Below are 20265 nucleotides of genomic sequence, written 5' to 3' on the forward strand. Positions count from 1 at the left end.
ACGCGGCGGCGCCGGCGGCGGGGAGCCAGCCCACCTTCCAGCCGGCCCCGCGGGGCCCTTGCCCGGCCCCTTTGAGGGAAAATTAGGGGTTTGCCGGGTTGAGGATGTTAAGGGGGCTGTTAGTATCTGCAAGTACGGGGTAGCCATTCCATGCCTGCCAGCCCAAGAAATTGCAGAATAAACCTTCCCCTAAGACAGGATGGAAAAAATAATTAGGCTTGGCTGGCTTGTGGCTAGTCACCGTTATCTAACGGTGACAGTTCGTCGCGACCACCTTAATCTTGAGCTCTGACCGCCTCTGAAATGATGATACTCGTCTGCTAATCCAGGGTGGAGAAGAGCCCCACGTACCCAGACTAAATTTCTCCTCCAAAATTAGGTGTCTCTAGGACTCCGGTTAAGTTACCTTGTTCCACAAAGTGAACTTAACTACATTTCATAGGTCACAAAAGGAAAGCATAAGCGAGAAGGAGTTTTGTTAGAAAATTGGTTTAAATTTAAATGGATAGAACATTTGATTGCAAAATACCATGAGCATTGCAATTGAACTTTTAAACAATGCAGTTCTCTTGACGGTGGAAATAATTATTTAAGAAGTGCATGCATTTAAGAAACGGTTGAAATCACTGCTGCATTGTTAGAAATAATGCGATTATTGTGAGTTTGGTAAAACAGTACAGTAGGGGAGTACTTATTCTAACATGAATGGTGTTTGTCTTTTGAAGAGCTAGCAGTTGGGAGGTTTTAAATGCTTACCCAGTCCTGCCATCTAAGTGACTTCAATGATGGAGAAGGTACTCCATTATCCCTTAGGGGATTTGAGAGTGGTTTCCACTTATGTGTGTGTCAGAGCCATCTGTGATATCTTTGTAACCGAATCTGATCTTTGTTGCCTCTTAAAATTTGTGATAATAATAGCATGTTGGGAGGTATATTACAGAAGTATCAATTTTTCCATTGTTTCCTTTGAAAACATCTTAGTGTTAGAAATTAGGTAAGAAATTAGGTATTTGAAAGACTTACACTTCCTTCTCTAGACATTTGTTAGGGCCTATTTGTAGTGGAAGAAGGTACTTTATAAATATAACCCAATTTTAAAGACTATAGATAGTTTATTTTTTCAAAAAGGGCTTTTTATCTTAGTATTGACAGGATAAACCATTGGTAAATCATAACATGCTTTCCAATACATTTTTTTCAGCTATAGGTTGAATAAGTATTATTTTTTACAGCACTAGTGGTGTAATTGTGCTTGTTCTCTTATTGAGCAAACATAAGATATTCGAAATTATTTAAAATAACATTTTAAAAGTTAGCGACTAAGCTGGGTGCCTGTGGCTCAAGTCTGCAATCCTGCTACTCAGGAGGCTGAGACCTGAGAATTGCACTTGGGGGCTAGCCTGCTCAAGCAGCAAAGTCCATGAGACTCTTATCGCTGACTAAGCACCGAAAAGTATGGAGATGTTTTTTTCTAAAAGTTAGAAGAAAAGTTATATTTTTAAACTACCCAATATATTATCTGAGAAATGTTAAGCAATATTAGGGCTTAGCTGAAAACAAGGGAACCAGTCTTATGAGTGAATTTATCAGCAAATACTTTGGCTTACGGGCCAGTGTCATGACAATGTTAAATAATTTCTGATATGAAAATGAGTTTATCTCAATATGAAGTGTAGTTCTAGATGTCTTGAAACTTGTTTATACAAACAGTTAATTTCTGTGGTACCCCTTACCCTTCTAAAGACAGATAAATGAACAAACATGGCAAAAAGAAAATAAAAACATCTTGTAAAAATTGTTTTTCTTGGTCATGGGGCTTCAACTCAGGGTCTAAGCACTGTCCCTGAGCTCTTTTGCTCAAAGCTAGCACTCTACCACTTTGAGCCACAGCTTTCCACTTCCCATTTTCAGGTGGTTAATAGGAAATAAGAGTCTCACAGGGTCTTTTCTGCCCCAGCTCCCTTTGAACCACAATCCTCAGATATTAGCATCCTGATTAGCTAAGATTACAGGTGTGAGCCACCTGCACCAGCGAAACTTCTTTTTTAAAGAAATCATAGAAACAGGAATACTACACAAAAAACTAACTTTGGCCTTTCCTTCGGGATTTAATTTTGTCAAGACAGTATTTGAACTCTAGTGTGTATAGTGATATTTGAATACTTAATAACTTGTTAGACTGTAGATGTTCCTTTTCATAAATCATATTTTAGAACTGTTAATATATTCAATCTTTAAAATATTTTGGGACAGAATATTATACTTTTAAAGTGTGCTACAATAGTGTTAAGTAAGGCAACTCTCACTTGAGCTTAGGTGGTGTCCATTGTTGCCGGGAGCTTTAACTCTGCTTCTTCCTGGTTGATACCTGGCAGTTAGGTATTTGGTGATGTCATAATGACAGTGGTAATAACTAAGTAATGTTTTCTGCTGTGGTTCTGAAATAGGTGGACCAAAGAGTACTCTGGCAACAATGAAACATCATTCTTAAATACAGCTGGACATGTTCTTTCATGATAGGAATGGGAGTATGAGGGGCGAATCCCAAATTCAGTGATGACTTGTAAAATGATCTTGATTAATAATAAAACCCAATCATTTCTTGACTTGAAACTGATAGACTAATCTGAGGTTGGAAAATAAATGGTAAGTTGACAATGCCTATTTTCATGTGAATATTTATGTATATTACAAACAAAGGTTTTAGAGACTCAGAATTTTCCTGTCTGGAAGAAATATATGTGTGTATATATATGCATATATGTATGTATCTGTCTGTGTCTGATAATTTCAACTTGAAATCTCCCAGATAATGCTTTTTATTGAGCATTGAAAATGAATATTTCCTAAAAGTTTTAGAATATTAAAACAGTATCCTAAAGAGCAGTTTATTGTATAAGTTATTTTGATAAGAATTATTAGCATAAAAAGAACAACAGATTTCATGCCAATATTTGATTTGTTTTTCCTTACTTAAATTCATTACTATTACCTAGCATAGTGATCGTCATCTTGGAGAATGTTTGTGAATTATGCTAATAATAAATATTAATTGTATGCCAGGCATTGTGCTAGCCTCCTGGGAGTATCAGTGAAGAAAAAAGATAAAGTCCCTGCTCTAATGAAGCTTAATAGATCTTGGTCAATGAGCAGGACAGTTCAGCTAGTGTTAAGAATGAGGAAAAGGAAACAGAGTGAAGTGGGAAATGATGAGCAGAGATACTTCAGGCAGTTTGGTCAGTTCTAACTGAGTAGTTTAAGTTTGTGTGGAAATCTGAGTAATGAGAAAGGTGTCGGACAAAAGAGGAGTGGAGAAATGAGTTTGAAGTTTTAGGAATAGGAAAGCCCATTGAGTATGGACTAGAGTTGACTAGGGATGTGAGGTGATGAAGGCCTAATAATAAAAGACATTGCAAGGAGTGGATTTGAGTCTTTGTGTAACAGGAAGCTACCTATTAAAGGGTAAGGAAGATGACTTGTTTTGTTCATTTAGTGCATGGAATGCTTACCATGAGGCCACATTGTTCTGTGTACAGGATGTATGAAACAGACATTCTCCATCTCTAGTGTTTACGGGTCACTCCTGGAGGTTCTGTGGGGGTGGCAGCAGGAAAAGCAGTAGGAAAGCCAGTTAATATGTCATTGAAGTTATTAGGTGAGACAGGATGTCTTACATTCCATGGGTTAGATTGGAATTTGAAAGACGAGGATGGGGTTGGAGTAAATATGAGAAGTTATGCTAATGAGATATGCTGCTGATTTGGAGGTGGAGGGAAAGAGGAATCAAGGATAACATCTTAGTGTTGGCTTGGGGAATAATAAATTCATCTTGCCTTTTTGTGAGAGGGGTAAGTTGGTGATAGGGACAAGTGTGGGTGGAATTGAGGACTATTTTGGCCATAGGAACCTCTTTTTAGAAGATCAGGTAGGAAGTTGGCTATGTAAGTGAGAACTTCAGGGGGGAGCTAACTGGATGGGGGTAGATAGAAATGTAAGAACTACAGGAAAAAAATGAATATAATAGTCACGGAGGGGAGTGAGTCACATGAGGAGAAATATAGAGAAGATCCAAAGTACTGAGATATTTTCTCCCTAATACTGAATATTCCCTTTCTTATGTAGTGAAAAAATTTGACTAGAAAGTTTAACTTTAACTGACAAATTTTCTTAAGATCTTATTTTGAAGTGCTGTGGGACTAAATTTTTGTTTTAATTTGTATTAAGATATTTAAACATGGAGCCCGGCGCTGGTGGCTCACGCCTGTAATCCTAGCTAATCAGGAGGCTGAGATCTGAGGATCGCCGTTCAAGCCAGCCCAGGCAGGAAAGTCCGTGAAACTCTTACCTCCAATAAACCACTAGAAAACTGGAAATGGTGCTGTGGCTCAAGCCGTAGAGCGCTCACCTTGTGCTATTTAAACATAGACTGGTGAGGTGGTTCATGTAGAGCACTTGCCTAGCAAGGGTGAAATCAAACCCCTAGTACCTTGGGAGAGGATGGAAAGAGGGAGTCCACAGGGGAGAAGTTGAATATGTCTGACAGCCTACTGTGTTCTTGGAGATCATGGAGTAGTCTTCATAGTATCCATTAGCTCTAACCATTACGTTATTTAGGAAAGTTTATATTGATTAGGATGTTTCTTTCCTTTTGTGTGCTGAAGATTCTAGTTAGTCTTGGCATAAATTGTTATCATGAATATTTTCTTTATTAGGCAATATGAAATAATTGTTTTAAGACAACAGCAAACCTTAGAATATCACATTTGTAGGGGTTTTAACAGTCTCATTAATTTTTACAGTACTTCATTTTTCCTAGGTTTTTTTTGTTTTTGTTTTTTGTTGTGGTTGGTCATGGGCCTGGGCGCTGTCCTTCAGCTCTGCAGCTCAAGGCTAGCACTCTATCTCTTAAGCCATAGCACCACTTCTGGCTTTTTCTGCTTATGTAGTGCTGAGGAATGGAACCCAGGGCCTGCCCCTTGCATGCAAGCACTCTACCACTGAGCCATCTTTCCAGCCTCATCTTTTCCTAGTTTTTAAACAGAGACAAAAGCTCATGAAAAATTAAATACATGATTCTAATTCTGAATAGCTGCCAAAATGCTTTGAATATAGTATTGAATACAACCAGAGGTAGGAGTCTTTGGCCTGTCTTACACACCAAAATCAACAAGTATATAAATTTTTCATAGAAGGAGATACTTTCATCTATACTGATCACTGCTCTAAGCTTTTTGATTTCCTTTCTCTATGTAAGAAATACTGGTTTGCTGGGCACCAGTGGCTCATGCCCATAATCTTAGCTACTCAGGAGGCTGAGATCTGAGGATCAAAGTCAAAGCCAGCTGGAGCAAGAAAGTCTGAGACTCAATCTCCAACTAACTACCAGAAAACTGGATGTAGATCAGTGGCCTTGAACAAAAGAGCTCAGGGACAGCTCTCAGACCTGGAGTGAATGCCCCAGGATGGGTACAGACACATACAAGAATTCTTGATGAGTATTTATTGGTTTGAATTCTTACTCTTTCAATGAAAGTATCTTCTTTTTAAAAATTTTTAATTAATTCAGTTGAAGAGTGCATTTCTTTTTGGACAGTGTCACCTCTTCCCTCATGTTGTCCTAGTTTTTTCTACCCATTCCACTCACAAGTTGTATAGTTCATTTTCAACATAGTGTCTAGAGAGTACCACTGCTTCATTTGTTCACCTTTGTCCCTCCACTTCTGTGCCTCCATTTGCCCTCAAAAACAGATAAATGAACAAACGGCAAAAAACAACAGTAACAATGGAAAAAAAAAAAAAAACTTGTTTCCATTTCCAGGGTGCTGCCCCTGAGCTCTTCAGCTCAAGGCTAGTGTTCTACCACTTGAGCCACTGCGCCACTTCTGGTTTTCTGGTGGCTTATTGGAGATAATATTACTTTTTATGATCAGCTGACCAGTTTTCTTTTTTAAAAAATTTAACTTAATTTTATTGTAAGGGTGATGTTAGAGGGGTTATAATTGCCTAAGTAAGGCAATGAGTACATTTCTTGTTGAACATTGTTACCCTTCCCTTGTTTTCTCTTACTTTCCGTCCCTCTCCATACTTTCCCCCAAGTTATAAAGTTCATTTCCAACATAGTGTCTCATGAGGATTGCTGTTGCATTGGTTCACCCTTTGTGCTTTGTCTCACTATTTTGTTATAAGCTGTTTTAACTACTTCCTGAAACAAAGAATTGAGCCACACCTCCAGCTCAGCTTTTTGCTGATTCATTGGAGATAGTCTCCATGACTTTTCTGCCCCTGCTGTCTTGGAAAATGGATCCTCTGATCTGAGACTCCTAAGTAGCTAGAATTCCAGGTGTGAACCAGTGCATGACTTGTAGTCATATCTAAAAAGCTAGTTGGCATAGTTAATTAAAAGGAGCTTCCAGTTTTCTCCTTTGTAATTATTTTACTTATTTAAATTACATGCTTTTTTTAAAATCAGGGGATGGTAATAATATTCATTTTTGAAATTTATTGTGATGTTCTGGTGTATTATACATTGTAGAAAAATTAAATCAAGCTAATTAAATCATCCTTACTAATTTATTTTTGTGGTAATGTTAACAGGATATTCTTTTAGCAATTTTTGTCATATGTGATTCACTATTGACCGTGGTCACCATAAAGTATATTACATTACTAAAACTTACTCCTGCAGTCCCACTCAATCATTGTATCTTTGTAATTTTTGATCCTCTGGTCTTTCCCAGTCCTCCTTTTATATTTAGAAATCCACAGATACTTGTTACTGATTACCTAACACTTTGATTTAATCTTTAAATGTCAGAAGCCCAATAAGCACATCGTACAAGGTTTTAATGCCATTTTCTCATTTGCTAGTGTTTATGTGAACAAGTACACTTAATAATTCTTGCTGCTGGCCTTATAGCCAATCTGAAGCTTGATATTACTTTATTCTTGGTTCTTTTCTCTGACTTAGAATTTGACCTTTGGCTAAAACATCCTAAAATTTTACTGGGTGCAGTGGCTCATGCCTGTAATCCTTGCTACTCCTGAGGTGAAATTGTGAAGGTCATATCTTGAGGCCATTCCTGGGCAAAAAGTTTGAGTTTATGAGTTTCCCTCTCAACCAATAAAAACCTGGGCACTGAGGCATGCATGCCCTTGTCACACTAGCTACCCAGGAAGCATAAATAGGAGAATCAACAGTCCAGACCAGTCCAGGCATAAATTTGAGACACTATCCTAAAAATAACCAAAGCAAAAAGGGCTGAAGGCGTGGCTCAAGTGTCAGATCTAGGGCACTGCACTACCCCAATCTGGCCAAAAAATGAAGAAAAAGCCTGTTACTTTGTTTGCCTTGATGTCGGGGACTCTTTGGGCTTGGAGGAGTTTAGCTTTTTAGTGCCCTTGCCTTTGCTACCTGTTGTGTGACCCATTTACTACTTGTTATGATGCATAACAACCATTCCTATGAAAAAGATGGTTAACAAAATTTGGAAAATATGGAGAACCAGTAGACTCCTTTGTGAACATGTGCAACTACCAGTACCAGTTTCACTGTTAGGAAATGAAATGTTCCTTTTCTATGTATACACTGTTTCTCAGAGTTTATCAGTTTTCAGGTGATTTTTTTTTTTTTCTGTTTGTGGAACCAGTATTTGAACTTAAGATCTCACCTGGATAGCTTGCTCAGCTGGCATTCTACCACTTGAGCTATGCTTCTGACCCAGCCTTCTGCTGTTTTCTAAAAAGGCAAACAAAAAGTTGTTTGTTTATATTATCTTACATTAGTAACCCAGAGGGAGATTTCCTTGTTTGCTAGTTAATTTAGAGATGAAATCCTGAGGACTTTGCTACCCAGGTTTGGCTTCTAACCTCTGTACTCCAGATCTCAGCTTTCTGAGTAGCTAGCTGGATGCATCATCTTGTAATTAATGGTGTCATTTGCCTCTCTTTTAGTGGCACATAACAATGATACATATCAAAATTATTTTTTCACCTTTTAAAGGGTGTGAATAATGTTGACTCCCATTATACTTTCCCCATATTGAGGCTTCCTTTGAAGATGGTCATCCTAGCTGTTCACCATGGCACGCACTAGTGATCCTAGTTTCCCCCTATTTATTAGGAATTTTGACCATCAGCTCTTCAAAATATTTAAAATAACTTTTAAAAAAGCTGCTTTGATAAATATTTACTTGTCTTTAAATAGATACTTAAATGCAGACTGGCTCAAGGGATAGTTTAAAATATCTTAGTTTTTAAATAAACAGACAACCTCCAAACAAGCCCTTGCTTTAATCCTTCTGAAGGGAAGGGTATTTTTGTAGTTCTAATTGTAAGGCTTCCAAAATTCTAATTTTACTCAATGAACATCTATTGGGTACACAGTAATAATAATGACTACATTTATTGCCTGAGTGTGCAGCTCTGTGCTGTATTGGATACTTAAAAAGTCGTACTTTTCCTGGGTTTGGTGAGAAAGAAGAACACCGTACACATGTGGGATAATACAACAAGTGCTGTGATGAAAATTTGAATAATATATTCAAGATGAACAAAGTAATACTTATTTTTTGTCTGATGAAAGAATCTGGAAAGACTGAGCAAGTTAAATTCAAGTATGTCTTGAAGGGAAACAGTTTGGAGTTATGAAAGTTCTTTGGTGGCAGTGATTAGGTATGTGTGCCTAGATTCTGAGTTTCTAGGGGAGCAAATGTGGGAGGTTAGATGTGGAAAATTACAAAATGAATTTCTAGCTGGTAAAGAAGATTGCCAAACTTAAGGAGTTTGAGTTTTATTTAATATTCTGTAAAGAGCCTTTAGGCTATGAAAGCAGGAGAATAACAAATATACTTGCTTCTAAGATAATTCTCAGGGTAGTGTCTGGGTGGGTAGAGTTATTCTTGCTGGAGAATCGCTTTTAGGTCATTGTATCTATCCAGCAAAAAGTATGATTTATGACAGTGGGTACAGAGAAGAGAGAGCTAATTCAGATAGTACTTATGAAATAGAACAGAGAGATTCTGAGACTGATTTAATGTATGCATTATTTTTTGTTGGATTCCTGAATAAGGTTATAGGTTGACTACTGTTGATATGACACATTGAGATAGTTGAAGGGGTGGACTTTATGCTTAAGAGTTTTGTACAAATTGTTTCATATATGTTAAAATACAACATATTTGCAATCTGTATAATATAAGGTAATTTATGTTACTGTTTTTATTCTGTTCTTTTTTATTTAAAAATACTGGCTTATACCTACTAATGCATAGTAACTTGCATTTTGAAAAATATTGCAGTTTTTGTTTATGGTTTACATTATATATTCACTGTTTTGTATAAAATTGTAAACTTGACTTGTCAATGTTATTTTCTTCTGACTTCGAGTAGTTCCAACTGAAGCTATAGCTATATTCCTCTATTGTAGAAGACGACACAATGCTTTTTTTTTTTTTAAGAAAAGCTTCAGCAATAAATAAAACAGGCTATAGGTTTTTAACTTGGTGCTGATCTTCCTGTATTTTCAATGTGATGAATGTTATTGTAAAATAAATTACCCCTGGGCATTCAGTATTTGACTTCAGAGTTGAAATTGGTATTGACAAATGTGGCAGTTTAATGTTGTACAGTGCCTGGAAATTTTTGTTGTTCTTATAGCAATGCTTTGTTGTTGTTTTAAGAACATTTTTATAGTCATCCAATTATAATGAGGTAAAGGTTTTATTAGTAGAGTTCACCGAACTGTATTTTTTTCTTTTTTGTCAGTGCACGAGTCACTACCTAGAGACTAAATGCTCCTATTTAAGTTGTATAGTCTTAGAACCAGCCTGTGAAAAAATTTTCCTTATCAAATCACCTGGTAAATGTATTTTACATCTAGTTTTCCCTATTTAATGACTTCAGATTGACTTGTCTAGAGATAAGATATGTTGTTCTCATATTGCATTCCTTCAGTGTAATGAAAATATTAGAATTTTGTTCATAATGTTTGTAAATTATCTTCAGTGGTCAAGGCAAGAAACACCTATTGCTTCTTTTAAAGTTAAATGAGTGGGGGCTGGGAAGGTGGCTCAGTGGTACAGTGCTTGCCTTGCATGCATTGAGGCCCTGGGTTCAATTCCTCAGCACCACATAAGCAGAAAAAGCCAGAAATGGCTCAAGTGGTAGAGCGCTAGCCTTGAGCTGAAGAGCTGAGGGACAGTGCCAGTGACCAGCCCAAAAAAAAATAAAAAGTTAGATGAGTTCAGGATGAAAGAGATCAATTTATGTCATCATTTCATTTTGTCTGTGATATTCTCATGAGTAAATAAAAACATCATAACAAGATAACTTGTTCTGGATAGGTGGTCTTTTTTTTTTTTTTTGGGTCCGGTCATGGGGCCTGAACTCTGGGCCTGAGTGCTGTCCATCAGCTCTTCAGCTCAAGGCTAGCGCTCTACTACTTGAGCCACAGCGCCACTTCCGGCTTTTTTCTTTTTGCTTATGTGGTGCTGAGGAATCGAACCCAGGGCCTCATGCATGCAAGGCAAGCACTATACCACTGAGCCACCTTCCTAACCTGAACTTCCAATTTTTTTCTTCCTCCACTTTCTTCCCCTCCTTCTCCTACTATCCCTCTTTTGTGCAAGTACTGAGGCTTATACTCAGATCCTGGGTGATGTCCTTTAGCTTTTTTGCTCAAGGCTTGCTCTCTACCACTTGAACTGCAGCTCTGCTTATGCCTTTTTGCTGGTTAGTTGGAGATAAAAGAGTCCCATAGACACTTCTGTCTGTGTTGCCTTCTAACTCCAATCCTCCGATATCAGCCTCCTGAGTAGCTAAGATTAAAGGTGTGTGTCACAGGAACCCCACCTCATTTTTTAAAGTTAATTGTGATATTATTGAAACATACTTGAAGCCATATCAATCCAAACAACTCATTCCAAGATTTTATTTGGAATTCATAGAATGATTTTACTCCCTGCTCCTTTTTTTTTGGTCAGTCATGGAGCTTGAACTTGAACTGTGGGCCTGGGCACTTTCCCTCAGCTCTTCAGCTCAAGGCTAGCACTCTACCACTTGAGCCACAGCACCACTTTCGGTTTCTGGTGGGACTTTCCAGTCTGGGCTGGCATTGAACTGCTATCCTCAGATCTCAGCCTCCTGAATAACTAGGATTACAGGTGTGAGCCCTGGTGCCCAGCTTTACCCCCTTTTTTAAAACCCATTTTTATTTGAGAATAGTGTAATTCATATATGATTTGATGTTTTGGGACATTAAAAATATTGTACTTTGATTTGTACATTAAAATATAGCCATTTTATTCCAAACTAGAACTCCTAAGGTTATACTATACCTCCTAAGACTTCAAAGTGGTGCTTAAATGAGGAGTATATTACAGATTTATTAGTGGTTATTAAGCATTTTCAAAAATTAAAACATTGTAAAGAAACTATAGTAATCAAAAGGAAAATAAACGCATGAAGGTCAAAGACATTACAAGCAATCCTACAAGCTAGAAAAAAATAATAGCATTATGTTTCTTTTCAGTTGCTTTGTGTCTCCTTCCTTTGGATCTTTACTAAATAGTGTCTACATCACTAATCTGGTACCTATAGGGTTTGTCCTTTATGATAGTTATTGTGGCCTGGAAGGAGGATTATAGTTCCAGTTTGTGTTTGGTTCTAAGGAGAAGATAGACAAAGAGAACTCCTAGATAATATGAAATCTGAGGTTATGAACTTCCTTTCAAATTTTATGTCTTGTTATTTACCTTGACAATATAAACAGCACATGCTTTTGGATCACGTTAAAATGTTTCATTTATTTGGCGGTACTGGTGTTTGAACTCGTTCTTGCAATGTTTGATAAGTACTCTGCCACTTGAGCCATACCTCCAACCTTCAACATTAATGGTCATAATTTGTTCCTTTCCCTCTTTGGGGTTTATTTCTAATTGTTCTTTACTGGCAGTAATATTGAAAGAACAGTATTAGTCTAAAATTCTATTAATTCAAATGTTTATATATATTTCTTTGAGAGTAGTATTAATGGGATTAGTATAACCCAGTTAATTGATATACTTTGCCTCTTAGCTCTTTCACAGACTTTTTTTTTTTTTTTTTTGGTAAGGGACAGATGAACATTTGTTCACTTTAGCAGTGTATGGAAGTATTAGACAAACATCATTTTGAGATTTGTTTTGGTATATTTACTAGATTGATAGATGTAAAATGATATCTTTTGAATTTGATTTTACTTAATTACCAGTATATATAGATTTTTTCATAATTTTTTATTTATCTGTGCTTTTCTCTTTGGGATTTGTCTTTATTGTGATCTTTTTAAAAGTTTGCTTAAGTTCCTTATAATTATGTAATACTTTATTTGCTGTATTTGTAAATATTTTTAGTGTTTGCCTTTAAACTATTTGAATAGTGATTTGTTTACTTCAAATAATACATTTCTTGTGTGTGTGTGTGTGTGTGTGTGTGAGAGAGAGAGAGAGAGAGAGAGAGAGAGAGAGGGAGACCCTTGATTAAAGTCATCAGTACAAATTTATGAGGTGGCAGAAGGAAATTCTGAGATCATTTCCATGTGTTGCTAAGTATAGAAAGGCTATAGTGTACACAGACAATCCTGATTTATGATGGCTTAAGATTTTTTAACTATACGATGAAAGTGATGCCCAAACACTAGAACTGTGCTTCAAATTTTGATTTTTCCTGTGCTAGTGATATGTTTGTAGGCATGGCTTATATAATTATCAGGGGAAACAACTTACACTGTACAGAATACTATGTAGCTAAGCAATGATGTTTGGCAAGTTAGGCATGTTAAGTTCATTTGTAACTTGTAATGTTTTCAGTTCATGATGAGTTTATGTTGTAATCCCTTCCCTAAATCGAGGAACGTCTGTTTTCTTCTATGATTTAGAGATGGAATTAGCCTTTTTAGAAAGCTGGAATGCTACCAGTATCTCAGATCATTTTTCTGTCATTTGTTGTAGTTTGCTTTTGGGTAGGAGTTAGATACAGATAGTTGAGATTGTAATTTGCTTTGTAAATCTCCTTTGTAGGTGTCAAATTAATCCAGATGATATTGAAATATTGAGAGGAAATTGAAGGTTGTACTCACTGTTCTTTTTAAAAAGTTGCCAATTTCCCCAGTATCATACTAGGGTCTCTGGAGGGAACTGCCAATACGAGTTGACGACTAGGGTTTAAAAGCTTATGAAGGTTGACAGAATCACAAGGTAGAGATACATTGTGGGTTGAAACGTAGCATTACATCGTCTAAAATCAAGAGTTTTTGCTTTGATGATTTTATGCACTTTTTAAACTAAAAGTTATTAGGAATCTGTTGAATTTTTATATCTTTTTTTTTTTTGTGAAAATACCATACAGAGGAGTAACAATTACATGGGCAAGACGACGAGTACATTTCCTATCAAGCATTGTTGCCTCTCCTTTGTTTTCCCTTCCTATCCCTTCTCATCTCCCCTCCCCACTAGGCCCCTCATAACCCCCGCAATTTTTGTATCTTAATCTATATCCAGTTCATACTATCAGAATTAAATATTGATATAATTTGAAAAGGAGTGTACATATTTTTCAGCATAACTGATAGGATGAATAACAATGGTAATGATGGAGTAAATGTTCTGGTAGTAAAGCTTTGAATAGTTAGTATTAACATTTAAGTATAGAGTTCCCTGAAAAAGCTTCCTCATTTCTATAGTCATATACATAAAATGTACAGTTTCTCTAGTTTGTATTATATATGTAGCTATATAAACATTTCGATCTCACACAGCTTTACATGTTAAAAATGGGTTGGTAAATTGTCTTAGTGTTAGCATATTATCAGTTCATTTACAGATAGATAACTATTTTTGTTTTAGGCATTTACTCAGAAATACCTTAATATATATACTTTTTTTTCCTGAGGGTCACTGTAACACTTCATCCTCATCCCCAGCTGTGCTTATATATTTTTGTATTTCCCTACTAGGTTCTTTAAGATAAATTCCTACAAGGTCCTTTTCTATGTTGTCATTTAGCTATCTGTTCCCTGATTGTCTTTTGGAAAGGTTGTACCAATTTATATGCCACAAATCATGAGTATTCTCTTTCCTTTGTTGACACATTTTTCAAATGTTTGCAAAGGTGATAATTTAAAAAAAGTAAAAAACCTTTGTCCTTTTCATTATTTCTCTCATTATTAGTGGGATTTAATATCTTTTTGAACTATATCATTTACATATACTATTAGCTGTTCACACCATTTGGTTGTGAGAAAGGGACAGTGACCCTTTCTGTTAATGGTGTAAATAGGGCTTTGAGTTTATTTTGGTGAATTACTTGACTGAAGAAAAAAATTTGATATATAAATCATTGACCACAGATCAAATTAGAACTGATGTACTGGTAGGATACTTCATCAATGCTTTAATGTGAAGGTATCTAATCAAATGAGTTGTAATAAGTCCTATTCTCAGACAGGTCTAGAATCTACAAATCTAGAGTCTACAAAATCTACTCTGGACCTCAGAGGGTGAAAATGTCTGGCCAATGCTTTTCATTTTGAGTTGTTAATTTAAATGACCGTAACCCTTCATATACCTATAAAACTCAAACTTGACTTATAATTCATATTTAAATCTTTTAACTAATACTTACGTGACATGATTTTTATTAAATGTTAATGTTTGGACTAATAGACGTAGTTTGAGATCTGATTTTGTTAATTTGGTTATTATATATATCAATTTGAATGATAAGAATGACTATTCCTAAAATTGTAGTGAAACGAATTTTATGCACATGCATGATATTTGTCAAGTTTTGTTTTCTTTTTCTTTTTCTGTGCTGAGGATTGAGCCCAGGGCTTCCCACACTCTTGAGCCACATTTTCAGCCCTTTTGTTGTGTTTAGCTTTTGAGATACAGTTTCACTAGTTACATAGGGGTGGTTTTCACCTCATGATCCTGATCCTCCTGACTCAGCCTGTCTGGTAGCTGAGATATAGGAGTGTGCCACCAGACCTGGTTGTATTTGTCATTTTAAGTCAATAGACTTAAACTGGTATACAGATTTCAGCAGTCAGTCTTGTTTCAAATCATGACAGGTATACATAATGAAGATGGCATCCAGGGGTATCATTTACCATTTATGTAGATACCACTGCAAACAGAACACAAAGGAGGCCGGCAGTAAATCATGTGATAACAATTTGTTTTAAGCTAACTTCCTCCTTAAGCTCCTTCCTCCTGCTTTCCTTTCCTCTTTCACTTCCTCTTCTTCCTCCTCTTCCTCCTAGTGGGGCGGGGGTGGGGAGGTGTGCTGGTGTTGTGACTTGAACTCTGGGCCTGGGGCTGTCCCTGAGCTTTTTTGCTCAAGGCAAAAGTAGAACCACAGCTACATTTCAGTTTTGATGATTAACTGGAGATAAGAGTCTTAGACTTTTCTGCTTGGTTGGTTTGGCTTCAAACTGTGATCCTCAGATCTCAGCTATGAATATGGGTATGAATAGTTGGGATTACAGACAGGAGCCACCAGCAGCCTGCTCTTTTTACTTATTTTGAAAGGACTTTTTATTGAAACAAAAGCCTTAATGTCTTGCAAGCTTGTTAACTTATGTAAGTCTGTAGCCCCAATTTGAGAATCACTGTGTCAGATAAGCCATTAGTAAGACTAACTGTACAATTTTTATGTTAAATTCAGCAGATTAAATATTTTTTCTGATTACTGTAAAAATGCACACATTCTTTATTCTTCACCTAGCTGCAACGTAGGTTGAGGCTGACACTGATCTGTTTATACACTGATGATCCACATGGCCCTTCTAGTAGACACTAAAAGAGTGAAGCTAAATGAAGTAATGGGTAAACAGAAAAGTTAAAATGTCAGAATGAACAAAAATGAAGGCAAATATTCTGAGAACATTGTAAAAACATTAGTGAGCTAAGAACATTTAACTCAAAAAAGGACAAGTTGGGCTGGGAAGGTGGCTCAGTGGTAGAGCGCTTGCCTTGCATGCATGAGGCCCTGGGTTCGATTCCTCAGCACCACATAAGCAAAAAGACAAAAGCCGGAAGTGGCGCTGTGGCTCAAATGGTAGAACGCTATCCTTGAGCTGAAGAGCTGAGGGATAGTGCCCAGGCCCAGAGTTCAGGCCCCATGACCGGACCCAAAAAAAAAAAAAGGACAAGTTGAGCTAAGTAGGACAATGCTGTGTTGTTAAAAATGTAAAATTATGTTGTAAGTGACTAGGTTATAGTAGAAAATTTGTTTTATTATCTTCTGTGTATGATGAGCAAATTCTCTTTTTAGTGTTGTATAATATAAATTGTTTGGACCTTCCCTGTGCCCTACTTTGGGGCTGAATACAATGTGTCTTGGTCAGTGTCACCTCTTTGAATTTAATTTTTAATTAAGACATAGGTATATGTGTGAAAGTTCAATTCCCCAGAAATCAGAGTTCTTCAGTCCCAGGAAGGTGCTGAAGACATGAATTAATGGGTGTTATATGTAAAGTTTATTTAGATTTTATTGTTATATGGGGAGGGGCAAAATGACTTTTAAATCCTGTGTTTTTCACAAGATAAAACATTTTTCTTATATATTATACAGTATAGCTGCCTTATTCCTTGATTTATTACACGTAATTTTGACAAAGAGTGGTAATAAAAAATTATCTCCCATTTATAGGCTAGTCACAGTGACTCATGCCTGCGATTCTAGCTGTTCAGGAGGCAGACATTTTTGGAGGATTTTGGACAGAGATGAACTTGGGCAAAAAGTCCTTATCTTGACCAGTAAAGCCCATGGTGGATTTCTTTAGCATAAATGGGAGGGCCCTATTAGAAAAATAACTAGAGAGAAAAGGGCTGGATATACAGTGCCTGCCTAGCAGTGCAAAGCCCTGAGTTCATACTATAGTACTGCCAAACTAGTACAAATAAGAAGTTCATGCACATTCTACAGCTCTGTTGACATGGAGAAGCTTTAGTCCCATGCTATTGACAGTTGGGTTTAAACGATGCTGTGATCTACTGAGTGTTTAATTGCCTTAATTTTGTGCAAATATGCTTTCACCAAAGCAAGTGTCACACCAAAAGCTTAATTGAAATGATAAAGTGAAAATTTGGTATTTGTTGACAAGCAGTGTGTTTTTAGAGGAGATTGGGAAAAATTGGAAACATGAATGCAGCATCTGAGTATCTGAAATATAGCAGTGAACACCACAATGTATCTTGAACAGTTCTGGTATTTCTTTAGCAATGATCTTGTTGGAATACTAAGGGTCTATTGCGTGTGTGTTAATTGTGCACATTTTCCTTTATAGGCCCGGATTATTTATCAGCATGGCTACCTGGTAATGAATCATTGTGGCAGACCACAACTGTTCCACCTAACCATCGAAATAACCGTGTCAGGAGACACAGTATAGCTTCTGACAGTGGAGACACGGGCATTGGCACTTCCTGTTCTGACAGTGTGGAAGGTAAGATGTAATGCAGGGTGAACAGACACCAATCTTTGAAAGATGGTTGCAAATTGGGATTATTTAAGTGGTCTGTTGTTCCACAGTAAAAATTACAGTTTGAGTGTTTAATAATTAGTATATTATTAATCCATTATTAATGAATAATATAGTATTACTACATTTCAAATTGTGCTTACATTTTTCTTTCTTTTCCTAACATTTAATATAATTGTAGTTTTTCATTGAATTTGAAAAAATAGTACAGAAAGATTCCATGTAGTCTTTATCCATTTCCCCCCAGGGAAATAGCTTATAAAACTATGTGACAGTAACACATCCAGGGTAATGACATGGGTGAAGTAAGGACACAGGCCAGAGCAGGGGATGTAGCTCAGTGGTAGAGAGCTTGCCAAGCGTGCACAGTTCCCAGCACTGGAGGAAAAAAAAATGTACATTAGTATATTCTTATGGTGCTCACTACCACTTGTCTCTACCCTCTCCGTTTTCCTCTAACTCTTAGAAAGCACTTTTTTGTTTTCCAATCCTGTAGTTTTGTCATTTCAAGAATACTATATAAATGGAAATCATATACATAACCTTTTTTCTTTCTTTCTTTCTTTTTTTTTTCAGTTTGGGGTTTGAACTCAGGGCCTCATGCTTTCTAGAAAGGCAAGTGCTCTGAGTACTACCTCAACTTGTTTTGGCTTTTGTTTTTCAGGTAGGGTCTCATTTTTGCCTGGGGCTGGTTTTCAGTCCTTCCACACAGCTAGGATGACAGGTTTCTACTACCACATCTAGCTAACTTTTTGACTAGGCTGGCCTTGAACTATGATGATCTTCCTGACTTCTGCCTCTCCTGAGTAGCTGGGATTACAACTGTGAACCACTGTGCCTGGCCAGTATATAACGTTTTGGAAAGGACTTTTTCCCTGGAGAATAGTTCATTCCATTTTGTTGATGAAGAGTGACCACCTCATTAGTGGTGCTATTGGAGACACATGCTTGAACTACTAACAGCTTGAAAAATATCACAATTTCCAATTTGGGACTATTAGGGTAAACTTTCCATAAATGTGCATGTACCAGTGTTGTGAAACATATCTTTTCCTATCTCTGGGGTGGAGACCCTGAAGAATCTGCTGTGTTCTGCCTGTTCATTCCCCTGGCCCATCCAATAGTTGTAATGACTCCTTAATATCCTCTGGCTTAGGACAGTTTTTCATTCTTTCCTTGTTTTTTATAGTATTAATAATTTTGAGAAGTGGCCAAGTATTTTATAGAATGTTGTTTCTCATGATTAACGGGGGTTGTAGATTTTGGAAAAAATGCCTCACTGATAACATCATATCTATAGATACATGATACTCATATGATATCACTGATTATAGCTACCTTGATGACAAATAGACCATTACTTTGGCTGTAGGAAAACAAACAGATGTTTCTCACTATCATTAAGATACAATGAATAGTTATCATTAATCTTTGTACTTAGTAGGCTGAGACCAGGTGGTTCAAGAGTTTGAGGAAAACCTGGGCTGCATAGTAAATTCCATTTTGGGTCCATAGCAAGACAGTCACAACAAGAAGAACAAAAATTATTCTTTACTATTGTTTTTTCTGTTCTTTCAGTCTATTCTAATACCAGAGTGTCAAAATGGGACTTACTATTTTAGGTATGTCTTTTGTGAAGACACTATTTGACTGGATTTAAAACATTTGATCTATCCTTGTTTTTTTGTTTTGTTTTCTTTTCTTCTGTTGGTTATAGGGCTTGAACTCAGAGCCTGAGCACTGTTCCTGAGCTTTATCGCTCAAGGCTGGTGCCCTTCTGCTCTTTAAATTAGGACAATTAGATTTATCCATGTTGTTTAATATTTTAGTATTTCATTTCTTTTAATTGCCTAATAATTATCTGTTATATAGACAAAGCATTAATCCCATTCATTAGTTGATGGAAATTTTGACTATTTCTACTTTTTTGGCTATTGACTGCAGTGTCTGAGTATTCTTGGCTACATTTCAGTGTGGATATATGATTACTTTTCTCTTGGGTATATAGTAGACTTGCTAAGTTTTATAATAACTCTTTAAGTTTTTGAGGAACTAGCTGTTTCCTAAGGAGCTGTAGCATTTTGCATCCTCACCAGCAATGTGTGATGGTTCTAGTTTCTCCACATCCTTGTTATTTTCTATTACTTTGATTCTAGCCAGCCTAATGGGTATTAGGTGGCATCAGATTGTGCTTTGATTTATATTTTCTTGGTAACAAATGATTTTAACCATCTTTTCATGTGCTTAAGTATGACCTTTTGTGTATTTTCTTTGCAGAATGTTTATTCATATTCTGCATTCACTTTCTGTTGGGTTGTGTTCTTAATTGAATTAAAAGTTTTTCTTGTGTTGACTAAAGTCCCTATCAGACACATGACTGCCAACAATTCTCAACCCATTTTATTGGTAGTCTTTTTATTTGAGCACCTGCAGCAAAGTAATTTAAAATGAAAATAAGTAGAATTTATCTTTATTTTCTTTTATACTTGGATTTTGGTATTTAGCTAAGAAACCATTGCCTAAACAAGGTCCTGAAGATTTTCAACTTGTTTTTTTTTCCCCTGACAGTTTCATATTATATTTAGGTCTGTGGTCTGTTTAAAGTACTATTTGTGGATGATACCTGATACCAAGTAGGTATCTAGTTTAATTATATTGCCAGGGACTCTCCAGCTATACTAGTTCTACTAGCTCCCTTAGCTATTAATGTAGCAGTTGTGACATGTACTCTTACCTATGTGTGA

The 20265-nt window shown here is 36.5% G+C and overlaps 1 protein-coding gene across 1 annotated transcript in view; it reads left to right on the plus strand.

Annotated features, from left to right (window-relative positions):
* Positions 1-15814: 15814 nt before the first annotated feature.
* Positions 15815-20265, plus strand: part of Cep85l (centrosomal protein 85kDa-like) — a 74327-nt gene continuing 69876 nt past the window's right edge. Inside the window, exons 1-2 of the mRNA XM_013032778.1 lie at positions 15815-15863; positions 17327-17485. Coding sequence (XP_012888232.1) covers positions 15815-15863; positions 17327-17485 — 208 coding nt within the window. The remainder of the gene's footprint in view (positions 15864-17326; positions 17486-20265) is intronic.

This window comes from Dipodomys ordii, unplaced genomic scaffold (assembly GCF_000151885.1).
Source record: "Dipodomys ordii isolate 6190 unplaced genomic scaffold, Dord_2.0 Scaffold157, whole genome shotgun sequence".
NCBI lineage: Eukaryota > Metazoa > Chordata > Mammalia > Rodentia > Heteromyidae > Dipodomys > Dipodomys ordii.